The 20,491-nt window shown below is 41.6% G+C and overlaps 1 protein-coding gene and 1 non-coding gene across 2 annotated transcripts in view; both read left to right on the plus strand.

Annotated features, from left to right (window-relative positions):
- KPNA4 (karyopherin subunit alpha 4) overlaps window positions 1–20,491 on the plus strand; it is a 61,518-nt gene that overhangs the window by 29,482 nt on the left and 11,545 nt on the right. Inside the window, exons 13-15 of the mRNA XM_073359521.1 lie at window positions 4,415–4,519; window positions 6,396–6,467; window positions 17,775–17,937. Coding sequence (XP_073215622.1) covers window positions 4,415–4,519; window positions 6,396–6,467; window positions 17,775–17,937 — 340 coding nt within the window. The remainder of the gene's footprint in view (window positions 1–4,414; window positions 4,520–6,395; window positions 6,468–17,774; window positions 17,938–20,491) is intronic.
- On the plus strand, window positions 2,318–2,668 carry LOC140917831 (small Cajal body-specific RNA 7). The gene has a single exon (XR_012161021.1).

Consider the following 20,491-nt stretch of genomic DNA (forward strand, 5'->3'; position numbering starts at 1 on the left):
GGCTAGGGACTCCATTCCTGCCCATCCTGGCTAATAGCCATTGATGGACCTATCCTCCATGAATTTATCTAGTTCTTTTTTTGAACCCTGTTATGGTCTTGGCCTTCACAAGGAGTGAAGGAGTTTCACAGGTTGACTGTGCATTGTATGAAGAAATACTTCCTTTTATTTGTTTTGAACCTGCTGCCTATTAATCTGCCTATTAATCTGCAAATTTTGCAGATTACTTCCTTTTATTTGTTTTGAACCTGCTGCCTATTAATCTGCCTATTAATCTGCAAATTTTGCCACCTCACTGTTTACTCCTTTTTTCCCAATCATGTATGAATATGTTGAATAGGACTAGTCCCAGAACAGACCCGTGGGGGACACCACTATTTACCTCTCTCCATTCTGAAAATTGACCATTTATACCTATCATTTGTTTCCTGTCTTTTAACCAGTTATCAATCCATGAAAGCACCTTTCCTCTTATCCCATGGCAGCTTACTTTGTGTGAGAGCCCTTGGTGAGGGACCTTGTCAAAGTCTTTGTGAAAATCTAAGTACGCTATATCCACTGGATCCCCTTGGGCCACATGCTTGTTGACCCCCTCAAAGAATTCTAGTGGATTGGTGAGGCATGGTTTCCCTTTACTAAAACCATGTTGACTCTTCCTCAACAAATTATGTTCATCTATATGCCTGACAGTATTGTTCTTTATTATAATTTCAACAAGTTTGCCCGGTACTGAAGTCAGGCTTACAGGCCTGTAGTTGCCAGGATCACCTCTGGGGCCTTTTTAAAAATTGGCATCACATTAGCTATCCTCCAGTCATCTGGTACAGAAGCTGATTTAAATTATAGGTTACAGACTACCGTTAGTAGTTCTGCAATTTCACATTTGAGTTCCTTCAGAACTCTTGGGTGAATACCATCTGCTCCTGGTGACTTATTCCTGTTTAATTTATCCATTTGTTCCAAAACCTCCTCTAATGATACCTCAGTTTGGGACAGTCCCTCACATCCTTAGCCATGAAGACCGATGCAAAGAATTCATTTAGTTTCTCTGCAATGGCCTTATCATCCTTGAATGCTCCTTTAGCACTCGATTGTCCAGTGGCCCCACTGGTTGTTTAGCAGCCTTCTTGCTTCTGATGTACTTTAAAAAAATTTTTTTTTTTGCTATTACTTTGAGTCTTTGGCTAACTGTTCCTCAAATTCTTTTTTGGCCTTCCTAATTGTATTTTTACACTTCATTTGCCAGTGTTTATGCTCCTTTCTATTTTCCTCACTAGGATTTAGCTTCCACTTTTTAAAGGATGCCTTTTTGCCTCTCACTGCATCTTTTACTTTGTTTAGCCACAGTGGCTCTTTCTTGATTCTCTTACTATGTTTTTTTAATTTGGGGTATACATTTAGTTTGAGCCTCTATTATGGTGTCTTTTAAAAGTTTCCACGCAGCTTACAGAGATATCACTTTTGTCACTGTACCCTTTAATTTATGTTTAACTAATCTCCTCATTTTTGTGTAGTTCCCCTTTCTGAAATTAAATGCTACAGTGTTAGGCCCCTGTGGTGTTTTTCCTGCCACAGGCATATGAAATTTAATTATATTATGGTCACTATTACCAAGCGGTATAACTATAGTCACCTCCTGGACCAGGTCCTGTGCTCCACTTAGTACTAAATCAAGTCCTATAGGCTTGGTCATCCACTACATCAAAATGTTACGTGGCCAAATGGACCTGGACTGGTAGTCTATGCTTCTGATTGCTTGATGCTTTAATCCTATAACTCTGTATTACTGTTTTCATATAATCAGTTTTTCTTTACATTCATTTATACAGCATTGGAAACTGAAATGAGTTCTGACATTTATAACATCCTTGAGAAAATACCAAACCAAAATGTATACAGATATTCTAGAGTTCAGTATTATAATTACATATTAGTAGTATTCCCACTGCAGTTTAATTTAGGGTTGTACAAATAAATTAATCTACAAATCTACTGCCTTATGTAATCACAAATTACATATGTAACTAAAACTAAGCATAATGTGGTGTATATTAATGAAACAGTTTTTAAAGTAGTCCCAGTTTAAAGCATTTTCCAACAGTATTTTTCGTGGAGTGGTAAAAATCATGATTTTACCTAGTAAAAACCACTCTGGTAAATATCATGTCATCCCTGTCTGTAAGCATTAGGCTTGTTTACCTATGATATAAAGGGTCTTCTGTGTTTACATTAAAAACTAAAAACACCATAATGCTGTTTTGTTTATTAATAAAAGTAACCTGAACTTGGAATTCAGTTGATTAAGCTGACTCTCTCTTGGAAATTATGAAAGGTAATTGGATGTTTGTTTGAGTGGGGTGTGTGGGTGTGTGTGTGATTGGAAACATTCTAATTTAACACTTTATACTTTTGAATATTAATGTTTTATAATGTGTTTTTGAGGGAGAGAATCTACAAAGGCTACATGTGTGCACTGATAAAGTGCTGATTTCGGAGTGCATTTGAGGCATGTTGAAATTTTGGGGAGGGGGTTTTCTTGTTTTGGTGTGGGTTTTTTTCAACATTGCCAGTGATTAGTGCCCAAAATAAGCTCACCAGCTGAATATAGACAGCCTAAAAATCTCTCTAACAGGTTCATTGACATAAATGATCCTGTGATTTGATCCAAGAGTTTAGCAGAATGTTAAGTCAGAAAATCTGTAAGTCACATTTACGCTGTTCCATGCTTTTAAGTTGAATAAACAGCTTCCAATGAAATTGTCACACCAAGACACATGAAATGAAGGGTTTATATAAAGTAACTGGTATAGCTGATGGGTAGCCAAGTTATCCAATTAACTATAATAATGATGGTAGTCCTCAGTTTAATGACTTATCTACAAAATTATTGCTTCTGCTGGACTAATAGTTATCTTGAATAAAATTGGTAAAATATTCTAACTTTGGGTGTCCTAGTGACTTAAATCTTGAAGCTGCATGAAAGTTTGAGCCTACATTGTAATTCTTGTGAAAGTCATCTGCAGTCATCTTTCTTATGGAGGGTTTTATGTGACTGTGTCTAAGATAACTGTGACTATACCACATTGGGCACTCAGCTTCATGATCAATACCTTGGTTGGGTTGAGTGTTGCCATTCTTGCAGTTTATAACTTTCTTGTACATGATGTAAAGTAAAATCGCAGCTTATGAACTAAAGTGTCTGCATTTGTATGTGGGCCTGTTCTTGTTCATATTAAAGACAACAAATTTTTGCTAACTTCACTGGAAGTAGGAGGATAATCACCTTCCTACTCTATGCATTTTGGATCAAGTTTTCAGCTTACCTGGCGGTAGTTGAAAAATCTTGTAAATTTAGTGAGAATCTTGTATTTTTTAATTAATATTGGCCTGCCTGTGTTGAATTTTATCCAAGTTTGCAGGTCTAGAATGCTCTGGTTTTTTTCAGTTGTTGGTTTGTAACTGTTAATCATGCACTGAGATCTGATATAGGTCTTGGGTAACTTTTAGCATTGATCTCAGCCTTGGGAAAACTTCACCCAGACTGGGGTTGGCTTTTTTCTTTTCTTTTTTTTTTTTTTCTTTCTTTCTTTTCCTTTGGACAAAGAAAACATTAGTTTTGTTATCTTCCTGGTAGCAGTGAGCAAATACTAGAGGGCCTTAATCTTAAAAATGTGCATTAAATCAGTAAATACACTTTTTCTGGATACTTCGGAACAGGGACAAGGAGGAACAGATCTTGCAGGGGCTAGGGAGAAAAGAGTGCCTTTGTCACTGTCTGTCGAGCGATGTTGATGTACAACTCCCTTTGGAGCCCATCCAGCCCTCCGCTGAAAATAATGCTGCTATTATGAATGGACTTCCAGGATATGGAATGAACTCTGAGGGTTCATTGGTGTTGTGATATATTTGTAGGAAAAAAATACCAGTTAATCTACCAGGTTTAGAGCAGATGGCAATAATCCTGTTTGGTCTCCCATTGTAAAAATCACCTTTGTTGCCCTGTCCTTTTAATATACCTAATTGGGTTATTGTTTGCAGTGTTGTAGCCGTGATGGTCCCAGGATATTAGGGTGTCTAGGTGGGGCGAGGTAATGTCTTTTATTGGATCAACTTTTCTGTTTGTGAAGGAGATAAGTGACAGCCTGACAGTCTCACCAATCAAAATTGATCCAATAAATGTTGTTACCCTCACCCACCTTGTCTCTAATTGGATTATTATGATTCTTAATGCAACTACATACAGAACTACACTATTTAAATCTTTAATAGTATTGACTGAGTTCTAAAGTATGTTTTCAACTTAATTTATGATTTTACTAGAACTGTAAATGCATGAAATCTTGCTGGAATGGAAATAGAATATTCAAATATTTCTTGTTTTTTTTAAAAGCTTATCTTTTTTTTCTTCCTGCAGGAAGCTGTATGGTTCCTATCTAACATCACTGCAGGAAACCAGCAGCAAGTTCAGGCGGTGATAGATGCAAACCTTGTTCCAATGATAATACACCTTTTAGATAAGGTGGGATAATAAATATTTAATTTTGTACTGTTAGCCCTGCTTTTTCCTCTTGCCGTTATTGAATTTCTGATGATTACCTAGACTTAAATCTGTTTTCTGTTTTAATTGGTTTGAGCTAAGAGTAAAAAGCAAATTTGCCTATATCACTAATTAAAGCGTAATACTTTAGTTAATGCAAGTCTAAATTTCCCTTCATATATCAATGCTTGGCTAATCCATAGAGGAAAAGTAGTTTAGGGAAATGACCTTTTGAGAAATATCTTCTTACTACTCTAAATCTCATTACATTCATTTTTAATAAAATAACTATAGCCATTCAGAAGTTATTGTGGCAAAATTCTACACTTCCTTGTAGAAAGAAGAGGTGGGAATGAGCCTATACTCAAATGTCTGAGGATTTCAGCAGACTTCATGAGAGTCAAGAATCAGTGTACTAATTTTTAGTAGAATACTTTTCAAGCATTCTGTTTAATCTTGAAAATTTTCTTTTGCCTTTTTTCTTTACTTGGAAACATTATAAGGAATTCTTCAGTGAGGACATTTGCAAACCCAGTTGCTTAGGTTGCCATACTTACCTACTTCCAGCAGAGTAATCCTAAATTAATCACGGCCTGGAGCAGGAGGCCACAGAACAGATGATGTCCCATTTTAAATCTTTACCACTGTAATTTAACAAAAGTAGATATCTATAATAGAAATAACTATATATTTGTGGTAGTTGTCTGCTAGCAGCTCTCCCTGCTATAGGTATGGAATTCCACATATATGTTCATTCCTCTATCTTTGGTGGGGGAAAATCATAGTAGCTGTTAGCAGACATTCCAGGATGCTTTCACTTCCCATCACCATATCAGTCTCTAATTGCTGGAGAGAAGAGGCTTGCTACTGTTGTACTAAGGTTTAAATATGATGGTTGGGTATGTGTGTGGAATACCAAGTGCAGGGTCAGTTTTTATCTTGCTTAGTCTGTTTTTTATTTTATTTTTTCCTTATTTATTTTTAGTCTCCCGGTGACAGAAGACTAAGGGGATTAACCTCCTGGTTAACGGAGAGAATAGGAGGTTACAGCACAGGAGGACAAAATCACAAGTGGGAGGAATAAGGAGTGACAAGATCATCATGAGTCTCTTACTAGTAGCATGTAGACTTACGAGCACAGATTTGTAGCTTAGTTACTACCAATATGTTATACATCCTGAGAACAGAATTCCATAAAGGAAGCGTAATTTTCTATTAAATATAGTTTTTTTTGGGGGTGAAATTAATAAACAGACTGAGTAGGCTAAAAGCTCACTGAGATCAAATGCTGACTCACAGCTTCTAAAACGATATGGCATATCAAAATTAACACAGTGCAATGTCTCTTCATTGCTATGTCTGTTACAGGCTGCTGGTATAGGATGGAAGGGGATAATACTACAATTACTTCTTTCTTCTTCCCATCGCTTCTGAAGTTCTCTGCTCTGGGTCTAAAGTGTTTTCCCCTGTCTTGTAGCTGAAGGCTGTGCAAGTAGGACAGTGGCACATAGCTATGGTGGGTTGGATAGGAGGTAGAAGAATGAAGGCAGTACTGGGGAAAACAAACTCCTTCCTCTCCCTCACTAGATCCTAGCATTTTACAAGATTTTTCTGCCTTTCTTTTATTTTAACCTCAACCTAAACTAATGGGGACACAACCCGGAAGGTACATTGTGGAATCCCTACCATTGGAGGTTTTTAAGAACAGGTTAGACAAACACCTGTCAGTAATAGTCTAGGTATATTTGGGATCCTGGCTTGGCCTGGGGGGATGGGCTAGATGACTTCTCAAGGTCCCTTCCAGTGCTATTTTTCTGTAATTCCAAATAATGTACAGCCAACTATTATTGTATTTTAGGGTGATTTTGGTACTCAGAAAGAAGCTGCTTGGGCTATAAGCAACTTAACAATCAGTGGAAGAAAAGATCAAGTAAGTTAAATCCTTCTCCAAAATTAGTTTACTTCTTATCTTTTTCCCTCTTTGAGTGTATTTGACATGTTACAAGTGGGAGATTCAGTAATTTAAATTACCTGCCAAAATAAAGAGTCTCCTCAGACTCCTCCTTTCATTGATTTACGGTGATTAAGGGAAACAGATGTAAGAGCATGCTCAGGTTTCCATTTTTGGCCTGACCTAAGAATAAGAGTATCAGTGGTGACTAATTTTGAGGGATTAAAATTAGTTGCATTGTACTGCAGTACACCTTAATATTTATCTGAATAATTGCACTCAGTCTCCATTAATATTCTTGAGCTGTAGGTACCTTTACTCTTGCTGGGAACAAAAAGTACAAAAAATAAGTGTGAAAACCATTCAGGGATGGCTTTTTTTTCTAATGGTCCAACTTGCACTGAAATTACTGTGCCAACAGAGCATACCAGGTAAATTAGGTGGGAAGCAGTCTCCAAATTGCAATAATATCTGGACACAAAATATAGATTAAGTTTATGTCCTGCTTCAAAAAGATATGGTTCAAACTTTTTTTTTGATTGAATTGGAGTCTATCAAAATGCAACAATCAATGCCTTTCATTGTGTAATTGAAATTTAATAGCATTTTACTTTATGCAGCATAAAAATTCATATTTATTATTTTATGATTTTTTAAAAAATGTTCTACACTGAATTTCTAAAAGCACTGGTTTCTAGAACATTTCTTTCAAGTGCTTGTCTCTGTGTGAGTACGCATGCTCCCAGAGCTGGAGAATTTTGAAAGCAGTGTCCGTTGGTCCCCACATGTGCCCTGGTTCACCTCCTGCTTCTGACCAAGGAGATAAGGGATGGGGGGGGGGGGGTGACAGACCAAGCGCCTCTCCAGTTCCTTCCCACTGCCACATATTTGGGTCAGAACCTTCGGTGTCTGAAGTTTCAGCTTTCTCCTTTCTGTGAATATATTTAGATGCCTGTAAATAGTTTTTATAGTTCTAGAGTTATAAAATTTTTGTCTGATAATTTTAGCGTTAGTCTCCCTGACTTGGGGAGCACATCCCCTGTACCCGTTAGGGTACTGGACTATGCCCAGGACTCTAGGCTTCAAAATTTGTCTCCCTGCCTGTGATCCTTCTCAGTCAGCGACAACCACTAGTGCTGCTTGTACTGCCTCATGGCAAGCCCACTGTCTGCCGTATGCTCCCCGGCCATACCGAGAAAGGGTGGGAACCTGGCCTTAAGCCAATAGAAGAGTCCAGAAGGCAACAATTGGACCCAGGCCAGGGACCCTCCACCCCGAACAGTGATGCTTCCTGCTACGAGGTCTGACTCATGAGCAAGGGAGTCTACCCCCAACAAATCCAATAAGACCCTGCCAAAGGAAGAGCAGGGAGCATTCTCATAATCATGAGACTGTCTTTCTCCAAATCCACTTTAAAGAAGTTGGATTCAGACTTGACTAAACTGTGCAAGTCTGTAAGCTCAGCCGAAGAGAACTTCAGACATCCTAAGTCTGAGACATGACAAGAAAGCCCATGAGTCTAGGGCTCCATCGGCTCTGGACTGTGATCTGGCAATGCCTCTGGTACCCCCAGACACAAACCCAGGGATCTGCCAGAACTGATGAAAACCGAACACAGAGCACTGGTTACCTGTGGTACCATCTTTGTCTTCAACAGCTGTGGCACAGACGGTCTTTGCTGCAGCTCTGGCAGTTTGTGCAGACAGGACCCCGCTCACTCCAGGAATTGCTGAGACTTACACTCCTCCTAAGGACATCTTTGCTCTTGCAGACTATAACTATAACTCCCCTAGGGAGCTGGCCTTTGGGATGAGTCTGTCTCCCATTCCATCTTCAGGCTATGATTTCTATCCAACAACTCTGTTGGTATAACTTTTTGAATGGGAATCAACTTTCTTCTCATTGGGAGATTCCAAACTGCCCAATGAATCTTTATTCCTTCCTCCAAGATACAATGTTCCAGTCAGAAAACCTGGAATACCTTGGGACCACCCTCCATCTCATTGCCTGTCTCAGAACCATCGGTACCCCATGCCATGGGGACCTCTGCAGCCCCTATTTGACCCAACATGTTGGCCGTACTGGGAGCTGTGGGACGAGTACCATCCCACAGCGTCAGTCCGGTGTGCTAGGGAGTCACCCCTTCCCACCCCTCTAAGAGGCCAACTGAAGCTGCCTCCATATCCTACTGAGGAGTATTCACTGGATCCAGTGGTTCCACTGAAACTGAGGAGATTGCCATCTTTGTCTCCAGATGAGGCAGTGATTCCAATGTTTCCATACCCCCACCCCCCTCTCCCGTGACTATCAGGAGTTCCAGGAATTCCTTTGCAGAAGTGGAGGGGAGCTACAGATTCCTCATGAGTAGGTTCAAGATCCTCAACACAAGCTCCTGGACATCCTTCAGACCCCTGGCTCCAGTTAAATAGTATTTCTGTTAGCCAACTGGAGTAGTCTGGCATATTCCAGATACCTGTGCCCCTACCCCAGGAGGGCAGAGAAACTGTACTATGTTCCAGCCAAAGGGGCAAAATTTCTGTTTTGTCACACTGCTCCTAACTTTTTAGTCATCCAGGCCACCATGGAGAGATGTAGGCATCAACACCCCCAGTCTATCGTGACTGACAAGGAGGGCAAGCGTCTTGACTTATTGGGAAAGAAGGTCTTTTCTTCTAGTCTCCGGTTCAGGATATCCATCTACCCAGCGCTAATGGCTAAGAATGACTTCTGATCTATTCAGATTCATGGAATTTACTGATAGTCTCCCACATCAGGACTGCACTTGTTTCCAGGCTCTCATAGAAGACAAAATAGTTTCCAGGCCCACTCTCCAATCAGCAATAGATGCAGCTGATATAGCTTCCAGGGCAACTACTATTGCCATCATAATGTGTAGAGTTGTGGCTCCATACTTTGGGGTCTAGCACACAGTTGAGTCACGTCTGTTTAATCAGAAGACAGATGAGTCCTTATGGATTTTAAAGGGCTCCGGGGCCACCCTCAGCTCCCTGAAAATATATATACCTGCCCCAAAGAGAAAATTCTACTGACAGACTAGCTTAGACAGATGGCTTAGTAGTACTTCCACCAGAGAAGACAGAGGTTCAAAAGACTCATTTCTCTGCAGCTTCTGCAACAGATTCCTCATCCCAGTCCTAGCCCTCAGCTTAAATTGTTATTTTTGATGGGAGCTTGAAAGCGGCAACCATTAAGTCCAAAAACTGACTTCCATACACCATTTGAGGGTCATCTAGCACACTTTTTCAACACCTGGAGTGCAATAACAGATAAATGGGTGCTGAACATCATTCATTCCAGTTATACAACAGTTTGTCCCTGCCCCCTCAAAAAACCCCTTCCCCATCCTCTCGGGGGGGGGGCACGGCACTCTAATGAGAATATTCTCAAACAAGAAGTAGAATTTCTCATACAGCAAGGAGCAATAGAGTGAGTTCCTCTTCGGTACCAAGGGAATGATTTTTACTTGACATGGTTCATAGAACATAGGAAGGCAGCTTTGGAGACCCATTCTTGACCTTCATAATTTCACCCACTTTATTTACGAACTCAAGTTTTGAATGATGATGTTGTCATCTATGATTTCCATTCCTGGAAAAGGACATGTGGTTTACAGTTCTTGACATGAAAGACTCTTACTTTCATGTGGACATCCACTCCACTCCCAGAGGCATTCTCGGATTCATGGTGGATTCAAACCACATTCAATACAGAGTATTCCCTTTCAGCATTGCTACCACCTCCAGTATCTTTACCAAGATGTGTTCTGTTGTAGCAGCCTATATCAGATGCCATGGTTTCACTGTTTTCCCTTACCTCAGTGACTGTCCCCTGTCACCATGTCACACCAAGAGGCCTATGCATCAACTTTGACAATGACTCCTCTCCTTTTTGGGGGTCAGTGCAAACACCGAGAAATCCATTCTCACCCCTACAGAGACTTCATGAGGGCGTCCTTAAATTCAGTCATGGCAAGAGCTTACCTGCTGAAGGACAGGCTTCAGGCTATGAAAACAACCCCATAGTACCAGTCCAGAGCTCTCTTTCCTAGGCTATATGGGCTCATACTTTTATGTCACACCATTTGCAGTCCTTCGTCTTTGTTACTTACAAGCATGACTTCAACTTGTATTCTCACCAAACTGACATGAGCACCGTAGTGACGGTTGCCAAAGTAATATTGTCCCTGTTAAGGGGAAGAATCTCCATCAGGTGTTCATCAGCGCTCCCTTCCTCGCCTCCACACTGGACAGGATGATCATTACCAATTTATCTCTGTTGGGTTGGGGAGCCCATATGAACAACCATATAGCAAAAGGCACCTGGACATCTGAAGAGTCCAGGAGGCACATCGATATTCTAGAACTACAAACAGTTCAAAGGGCTTGTGAAGCTTTTGGTCAGACCACCTGAACTATGTCAACCCTCCACTACCATTCCTGCCTCGAGTTTTGTGCAGTATTTGGCAAGACATGGCATGGGTTATTCTCATTGCCTCCAACTAGCCCAGACAGCTTTGGTTCCCTAACCTCCTACACATGTCATCACTGGTACCAATAGTTATTCCTACTTTTTCCTGATCTCCTGACCCAAAGGAATGGCAAAATCAATCATACCAACCCATGTCTGCTTCATCTCAGAGCCTGTTTTTTGGATGGGCATCATTCTTAGAGCAATCATGTTCTGAAGCTATAAAGAATATCTTTTCTAATAGTAGGAAGGATTCCACTAGAAAATGTTACTTAGAAAAATGCTTCTACTTAGCTATTTGAGTACATCAGACACCTACTCCTCAGAAGCTGCATATTTTCCTCTCAGTCTGGGCTGTGCTCTTTCCTGAAACACAACAGATTTGTCCATCAGCTCCTTATGGATCCAATTGACAGCAATCAGTGCATATCATCCACCTTCACAGGGCTACTGAGTCTTCATGCCCCAATGACTAGTAGATTCTGTAAAGGGCAAATCAGAATCTTTCTGCCTATTTAAAACAAAAACCAAAAACACCACCTCCTCAATGGGACTTGAAACTTGTTCTATCAATACTCACTAAGCCTCATTTTCAACAATTAGCTTCTTGCTCTGTCTCCCCTATCCATGAAAGTCACATTTCTGGTAGCCATCACCTCAGCCAGGAGCGTTGGTGAACTTGGAACTCTGATGGCAGATTTTCCTTATGCTATATTCCATAAGGACAATGTTTCCACCTTAAATTCACTTCCAAAGTAGTCTGAGTTTCACCAGAACCAGTTATCATTTACCTGCATTCTTCCCAAAACCTCACGCATTCTCAGAAGAAAGGAGACTCCATTTCCTCACTGTTTGGCTAGCTTTAGCCTTTTACCTGCATAGTACAAAACCAATTAGAAAGTCTCCTGGACTTCGTCACCATGATGGAAACAGTCAGGGGTCAGGTGGTATCTTATCAGAGAATCTCAAAATGGACCTCGGGCTGTAATTTGCTCGATTAGTTATCTAATCTTCCACCTCCTCTTGGGGTAAGAGCTCGTTCTACAAGAGTACAAACGATGTCTATGGCATTGCTTCAAGAGGTATTTCTACTTGACATCTGCAAGGCAGCTACATGGAGTTCCATCCACACATTTGTGAGACACTGCCTTGATACAAGCAGTCTTTCATTCAGCTCTGCTGTCTACACCCTTGCATCCTCCTACTATTTGAGTATTGCTTGTCAATCATCCACTGTAGAATACACATAGGACCAGCACTGGAAGGAGAGAAAGTTGTTTACCTTATAGTAGCTGGAGGTTCTTTGAGATGTATGGTCCCTATCTGTATTCCACAACCTACCCTACTTCCCCTCTGCTTCAGATCTTCTCTGATTCATGGTAGAGAAGGAACTGGAGAGGCAGCGAGTCCATGCTGCCCTTTTATCTCCTCTGTCAGAAGCATGAGGTGAGCCCATGCACACATGCGGACCAACAGACACTGCTTTCAAAATGCTCCGACTTGGGGCACATGGAGCATATTTGCACCCACAGTGGAATACAGATAGGGACCACACATCTCAAAGAACCTCCAGTTCTGTAGTACCTTATAGTAGGGCTGTTGATTTAATTGCAGTTAACTCACACGATTAACTTAAAAAAATTAATCGTGATTAAAAAAGTTAATCGCAGCTTTAATTGCACTGTTAAACAAATATTTATATTTAATAGACAGAAGAGACAAGAAGGAAAGACTACATGAAATAAGAAAAAAGTTTATTCAAAGTATATACTGAACAGTATAAGAAAGTTGCCTACCTTATAGTACTGTAGGTACTATACTATAAGGTAGGGCTGTCAAGCGATTAAAAAAATTAATTGCGATTAATCGCACGATTAAACAGTAATAAAATACTATTTATTTAAATGTTTTTGGATATTTTCTACATTTTCAAATATATTGATTTCAATCACAACATAGAATAGAAAGTGTACAGTGCTCACTTTATATTACGATTTTTATTACAAATATTTGCACTGTAAAAATGATAAAAGCAATAGTATTTTTCAGTTCACCTCATACAAGTTCTGTAGTGCATTTTCTTTATCATGAAAGTGCAACTTACAAATATATATTTTTGTTACATAACTGCACTCAAAAACAAAACAATATAAAGCTTTAGAGCCTATAAGTCCACTCAGTCCTACTTCTTGTTTAGTCAATCACTAAGACAAACAGGTATGTTTATATTTATGGAAGATAATGCTGCCTGCTTCTTATTTACAGTGTCACCTGAAAGTGAGAACAGGCATTCACATGGCAATTTTGTAGCTGGCGTTGCAAGGTATTTACATGCCAGATATGCAAAACATTTGTATGCCCCTTCATGCTTCGGCCACCATTCCAGAGGACATGCTTCTATGCTGATGACACTTGTTCAAAAAGTAGTGCATTAATTAAATTTGTGACTGAACTTCTTGGGGGAGAATTGTATGTCTCCTGCTCTGTTTTACCCACATTCTGCCATATATTTCATGTTCTAGCAATCTCAGATGATGACCCAGCACATATTTTTCGTTTTAAGAACACTTTCACAGCAGATTTGACAAAACACAAAGAAGGTACCAATGTGAGATTTCTAAATATAGCTGCAGCACTTGACCCAAGGTTTAAGAATCTGAAGTGCCTTCCAAAATCTGAGCGGGACAAGGTATGGAGCATGCTTTCAGAAGTCTTAAAAGAACAACTCTCCGACGCAGAAATTACAGAAAAAAGAAAATCAACCATCTGCTGGTGCAGGAGTGGGCAAACTTTTTGGCCCGAGGGCCATATAGGGGTGGGGAAATTGCATGCAGGGCCATGAATGTAGGGCTGGGACAGGGAGTGCGGGGTGTGGGAGGGGGTGCGGTGTGCAGGAAGGGGGCTCAGGGCAAGGGGTTGGGGAACTGGAGGGATGTGGATCGTACGAGGGGGCTCAGGGAAGGGGGGTTGGGGTGCAGGAAGGGATCATAGAATCATAGAATATCAGGGTTGGAAGGGACCCCAGAAGGTCATCTAGTCCAACCCTCTGCTCGAAGCAGGACCAATTCCCAGTTAAATCATCCCAGCCAGGGCTTTGTCAAGCCTGACCTTAAAAACCTCTAAGGAAGGAGATTCTACCACCTCCCTAGGTAACGCATTCCAGTGTTTCACCACCCTCTTAGTGAAAAAGTTTTTCCTAATATCCAATCTAAACCTCCCCCACTGCAACTTGAGACCATTACTCCTCGTTCTGTCATCTGCTACCATTGAGAACAGTCTAGAGCCATCCTCTTTGGAACCCCCTTTCAGGTAGTTGAAAGCAGCTATCAAATCCCCCCTCATTCTTCTCTTCCATAGACTAAACAATCCCAGCTCCCTCAGCCTCTCCTCATAACTCATGTGTTCCAGTCCCCTAATCATTTTTGTTGCCCTTCGCTGGACTCTCTCCAATTTATCCACATCCTTCTTGAAGTGTGGGGCCCAAAACTGGACACAGTACTCCAGATGAGGCCTCACCAATGTCGAATAGAGGGGAACGATCACATCCCTCGATCTGCTCGCTATGCCCCTACTTATACATCCCAAAATGCCATTGGCCTTCTTGGCAACAAGGGCACACTGCTGACTCATATCCAGCTTCTCGTCCACTGTCACCCCTAGGTCCTTTTCCGCAGAACTGCTGCCTAGCCATTCGGTCCCTAGTCTGTAGCTGTGCATTGGGTTCTTCCGTCCTAAGTGCAGGACCCTGCACTTATCCTTATTGAACCTCATCAGATTTCTTTTGGCCCAATCCTCCAATTTGTCTAGGTCTTTCTGTATCCTATCCCTCCCCTCCAGCGTATCTACCACTCCTCCCAGTTTAGTATCATCTGCAAATTTGCTGAGAGTGCAATCCACACCATCCTCCAGATCATTTATGAAGATATTGAACAAAAGCGGCCCCAGGACCAACCCTTGGGGTACTCCACTTGATACCGGCTGCCAACTAGATATGGAGCCATTGATCACTACCCGTTGAGCCCGACAATCTAGCCAGCTTTCTACCCACCTTGTAGTGCATTCATCCAGCCCATACTTCCTTAACTTGCTGACAAGAATACTGTGGGAGACCGTGTCAAAAGCTTTGCTAAAGTCAAGAAACAATACATCCACTGCTTTCCCTTCATCCACAGAACCAGTAATCTCATCATAAAAGGCAATTAGATTAGTCAGGCATGACCTTCCCTTGGTGAATCCATGCTGGCTGTTCCTGATCACTTTCCTCTCATGCAAGTGCTTCAGGATTGATTCTTTGAGGACCTGCTCCATGATTTTTCCAGGGACTGAAGTGAGGCTGACTGGCCTGTAGTTCCCAGGATCCTCCTTCCCTTTTTTAAAGATTGGCACTACATTAGCCTTTTTCCAGTCATCCGGGACTTCCCCGGTTCGCCACGAGTTTTCAAAGATAATGGCCAATGGCTCTGCAATCACAGCCGCCAATTCCTTCAGCACTCTCGGATGCAACTCATCCGGCCCCGTGGACTTGTGCACGTCCAGCTTTTCTAAATAGTCCCTAACCACCTCTATCTCCACAGAGGGCTGGCCATCTCTTCCCCATTTTGTGATGCCCAGCGCAGCAGTCTGGGAGCTGACCTTGTTACTGAAGACAGAGGCAAAAAAAGCATTGAGTACATTAGCTTTTTCCACATCCTCTGTCACTAGGTTGCCTCCCTCATTCAGTAAGGGGCCCAGACATTCCTTGGCTTTCTTCTTGTTGCCAACATACCTGAAGAAACCCTTCTTGTTACTCTTGACATCTCTGGCTAGCTGCAGCTCCAGGTGCGATTTGGCCCTCCTGATAACATTCCTACATGCCCGAGCAATATTTTTATACTCTTCCCTGGTCATATGTCCAACCTTCCACTTCTTGTAAGCTTCTTTTTTATGTTTAAGATCCGCTAGGATTTCACCATTAAGCCAAGCTGGTCGCCTGCCATATTTACTATTCTTTCGACTCATCGGGATGGTTTGTCCCTGTAACCTCAACAGGGATTCCTTGAAATACAGCCAGCTCTCCTGGACTCCTTTCCCCTTCAAGTTAGTCCCCCAGGGGATCCTGGCCATCCGTTCCCTGAGGGAGTCGAAGTCTGCTTTCCTGAAGTCCAGGGTCCGTATCCTGCTGCTTACCTTTCTTCCCTGCGTCAGGATCCTGAACTCAACCAACTCATGGTCACTGCCTCCCAGATTCCCATCCACTTTTGCTTCCCCCACTAATTCTACCCGGTTTGTGAGCAGCAGGTCAAGAAAAGCGCCCCCCCTAGTTTCTGCTAGGATGCACAGTGCAGGAGGGGGCTCAGGGCAGTGGTGCAGGGAGGGGTGCGGAGTGCGGGAGGGGGCTCAGGACAGTGGTGCAGGGAGGGGTGCGGAGTGCAGGAGGGGGCTCAGGGCAGGGGGTTGGGGCGTAGGAGGGGTGCGGGGTGCGGCAGGGGGCTCACGCGGGGTGCGGCAGGAGGCTCAGGGCAGGGGGTTGGGGCGCAGGAGGGGTGTGGGCTCTAGACCAGCGCCACTTACCTGGGGTGGCTACAGGGTGGCAGTGGCACACACTGGGGACAAGGCAGGCTCCCTCCCAGCCCCGTGCCGCTCTGGGAAGCGGCCGGCACCACATCCCTGCAGCCCCAGGGGAGCAGAGAGCTCCATGCTGCCCTTGCCTGTGGGTACCTCCCCTGAAGTTTCTATTGGCCCCATTCCTGGCCAATGGGAGCTTCGGGGGAGGTACCCACAGTCAAGGACAGCATGCGGAGTCCTCTGCCTCTCCTCCCCAGGGGCCGCAGGGACGTGGTGCCAGCCACTTCCCAAGCAGCGTGGGGCCTGCAGTGTGGCAATCCCGCAGGCCAGATGCAAAGCCCTGAGGGGCCAAATCCGGACCACCGCCCATAGTTTGCCCACCCCTGTGCTGGTGGCATCTGACTCAGATGATGAAAATGAACATGCATCAGTCCATATTGCTTTGGATTGTTATCGAGCAGAATCTGTCATCAGCATGGACACGTTCTCTGGGATGGTGGTTGAAGCATGAAGGGACATATGAATCTTTAGCGCATCTGGCAAGTAAATATCTTGCGACGCCAGCTACAGCAGTGCCACATGAGTGCCTGTTCAGACTTTCACATGACATAAACAAGAAGCAGGCAGCATTATCTCCCACAAATATGAACACACTTTTTTGTCTGAGCAAGAAGTAGGACTGAGTGGACTTGTAGGCTCTACAGTGTTACATTTTTATTTTTGCATGCAGTTATTTTTGTACATAATGCTACATTTGTAAGTTCAACTTTCATGATCGAAGTTGCACTGCAGTACTTGCAATGGGGGAATTGAAAAATACTATTTCCTTTATCATTTTTACAGTGCAAATATTTGTAATAAAAATAAAGTGAGCACTGTACACTTTGTATTCTGTTGTAATTGAAATCAATATATTTGAAAATGCAGAAAACATCCAAAAATATTTAAATAAACAGTATTTTATTGTTTAAACAGCGAGATTAATCATGATTGATTTTTTTAATCGCTTGACAGCCCAAACTTATAGTATAGTACCTATAGTACTATAAGGTAAGCAACTTCCTTATACTGTTGAGTGCATACTTTGAATAAACTTTTTTCTTATTTCATGTAGCCTTTCCTTCTTGTCTCTTCTGTCTATCAAAAATATTTTTTTTGTGGTGCCAGTAGCTTCCCTTCCTTTTCTTGCATCTTTTTACCTGTCACACACTATTTACTGTTACATTTTAACTTTATGTATGTTTTCTTTCCTAGGTGGCATATCTAATTCAACAAAATGTAATTCCTCCCTTTTGCAACTTGTTAACAGTAAAAGATGCTCAAGTTGTACAAGTAGTGCTGGATGGACTAAGTAATATATTAAAAATGGCTGAAGATGAAGCAGAGACCATAGCCAATCTTATAGAAGAGTGTGGAGGTATGATTTTTGAATAACTAGTTGGTGTTACTGTTATTATTATAACTAATGGTTTGAACATTAACCACAAATATACTCATGGACTTTGCCGTTTATTGCATCTTTGTCTTATTTTTTGTTTAACTGTTTGTATCAAATCTCAGTATAAGGTTCACTTAGTGATTTGAGATATTTTAACAAACTTTTCTATTTGAAGAAACCTTAAATTGAATATATGTAGTGTATATGACCTAACTAGAAAAATATATTTCACAAATTAGTACATGGAGGGTACCTTTACCTCATAGGCTGTAAACTGAATCAGACTTGGTCAAATTATGCCCAGGTAAATTTTAAAACAAAATATTAAGTGGTAATTTTGTTAATGGCTTTCAGGCATGTTTTTATTTTTTTAAATTGTTAAACAAACAGCTACCATCCAGTTGGAGCTCTCTTTGAGAAAAATAAACCATTTTAGTATTAAATGTTTAATTTAGTTACCACTACAAGTTCTGTGGAAAACTCCTACGTTGCAAGTAACTTCACTGAGATCAGAGAGTGGTGCTCCTTAAAATAAGAAATGCAAAGTCCATGGATGTATAGTATGAATAGATGAAGTTCAGGAGGGAACATTCTAAAGTGAGAGGTATTTGAGTAACTATATATTATGTTTAAAATAAACTCTTAGAACTTCTTGATATATTTAGCTGTGCCTCTATCTGCTGGATGGATAGATAGATACATATTAGATATATTCTACACAGCGGTAGTACAGTCTAATTGTCTAGGTAATCACCATAGTATCTGAGCACCTCAAACTTTAATCAGTTTTTATTTTCCCCAAATCTCTGGGAAACTTTTACAGTTAGAGAACTGAGGCACAGAGTGACTTGCCAAAAGTCACACAGGAAGTCTGTGGCAGAGTTGGTAATTAAACCAGATTCTCAGTTTCAATCGAGTGATTTAATTATGAATCTTTTGTAAGGCAGCATAAAACTCTCTGCTACTTTTATCTTAATGTACTACTTGTTTGATAAGTATGATTAGTAGGACACATCTCAGGCTTTTTCTTTATATCTGACATAATTCTGCCATTAAGGACTTGTCTACACATGTTAAAGTGGATTAAACTAAACCGGAACAAATGTATTCCGGAGTAAGTATACACACATGCAGCTAATCAGGAACAATTCCATGGGGAGACAAGCATATATATAATATATATTTTGAATACTATGGAGATATGGTAGCCACAAGAGGGAGAAACTGCCTTTTGCCACTCAGTAGATAAAATGGCAAAAAAATTTTGCTAAGGCAGAGTTAAGCTGGCCAGTGGGAGTTCATGTCCTTGCAGAACATTTAGTTCAGCAAACTTCAGGAAACCAGTAAATATGGAGTTATGATACATGTTCATGTAACCTTGACTCTGGTCCCCTAGAGCTGGGAATAGCCACTGGGATTTATCTGCATACTCTCTGCAGCTGCATTCAGTTTGTGAGTTGTAGCTGTGTTGACTGATTGGTTTAACTGTGGAGGCAATAGGTGGGACAGGTTGGAAAGGGTGTGTTTGAGCTGACGAGTTAGATTAGTTTGAGAGCTTCACAGAGCTGTGATTGTCATATGAGGAGATCAGAGTTTGCACTCACCTTGTGTATGAGTAACGGAAAGGGCAGAATGTGAACCCTGAGGAGCTAGCTATATCATTTTATTTCAAAATTGTGATAGGTTGTCTTAGGGTACATCTACCCTGGAATAAAAGACCTGAGGCATGGTTGCGGCTGGCCCAGGTCAGCTGACTCAGGCTTGAGCTGCAGGGCTAAAAATTGCAGTGTAGATGTTTGGGCTCAGGGACCCTCCCCACTTGAGTCCAAGGGCTCAGGCTCCAGACTAAGCCCAAACAACTACACAGAAATTTTACAGCCCTGCACCAGCGACTCAGGACAGCCACGGGTGATCAATTACTTTGTAGATGTACCATTTAGTAGCAAGGCGCTAGGGGGTGGGGAGAATCTTGACACAGGGATTATCAGCAGTCAGGTGGGTTATGAGAGCAGTCTGTGGGTTTACTGATGGGTAAGGACAAGTATAGATTTAGATGTATCCTGTGACTAAGTATAAAGTGGTTGTTAAATTTCACAAGACTCTGTCAGGAGTATAAGCTAAGTATTTTACTATAGGGCAGGGTAGTTCCTTTCCTATAGAGTGAAAAGGCAGGGTGCAAATGTGTTATGGGTGTTTTGGGGCATCACTTTAAGAGGGATAGTTAAGGTACGCTCCCACATAACCTTAACTCTTTTTTTCGGGCTTTGTGACGTTTGGGCTCTTTGAGTAATTGCACATCATATCCATTGTAGGTGAGTTCTTTTTCCCCTCAGTAGTATCCATTGGGGTGGCTTGAGTGCCCTCTGCCGCATGCCGTTGTGTGCTGGTATAAAAGAGCAGAGCTTTCCCCATCCCCATCCAGTTCCATCTTATCACCAGTGATGATTGGTGCAAATGCAGACTTGGTTAATTCAAGTACTTCTCTCGTTCTTCTTTGTATATAGTTAGGTATAGTAAGTTTTTTGTTTTTTTT

The sequence above is a fragment of the Lepidochelys kempii genome, chromosome 9, assembly GCF_965140265.1.
Source record: "Lepidochelys kempii isolate rLepKem1 chromosome 9, rLepKem1.hap2, whole genome shotgun sequence".
NCBI lineage: Eukaryota > Metazoa > Chordata > Testudines > Cheloniidae > Lepidochelys > Lepidochelys kempii.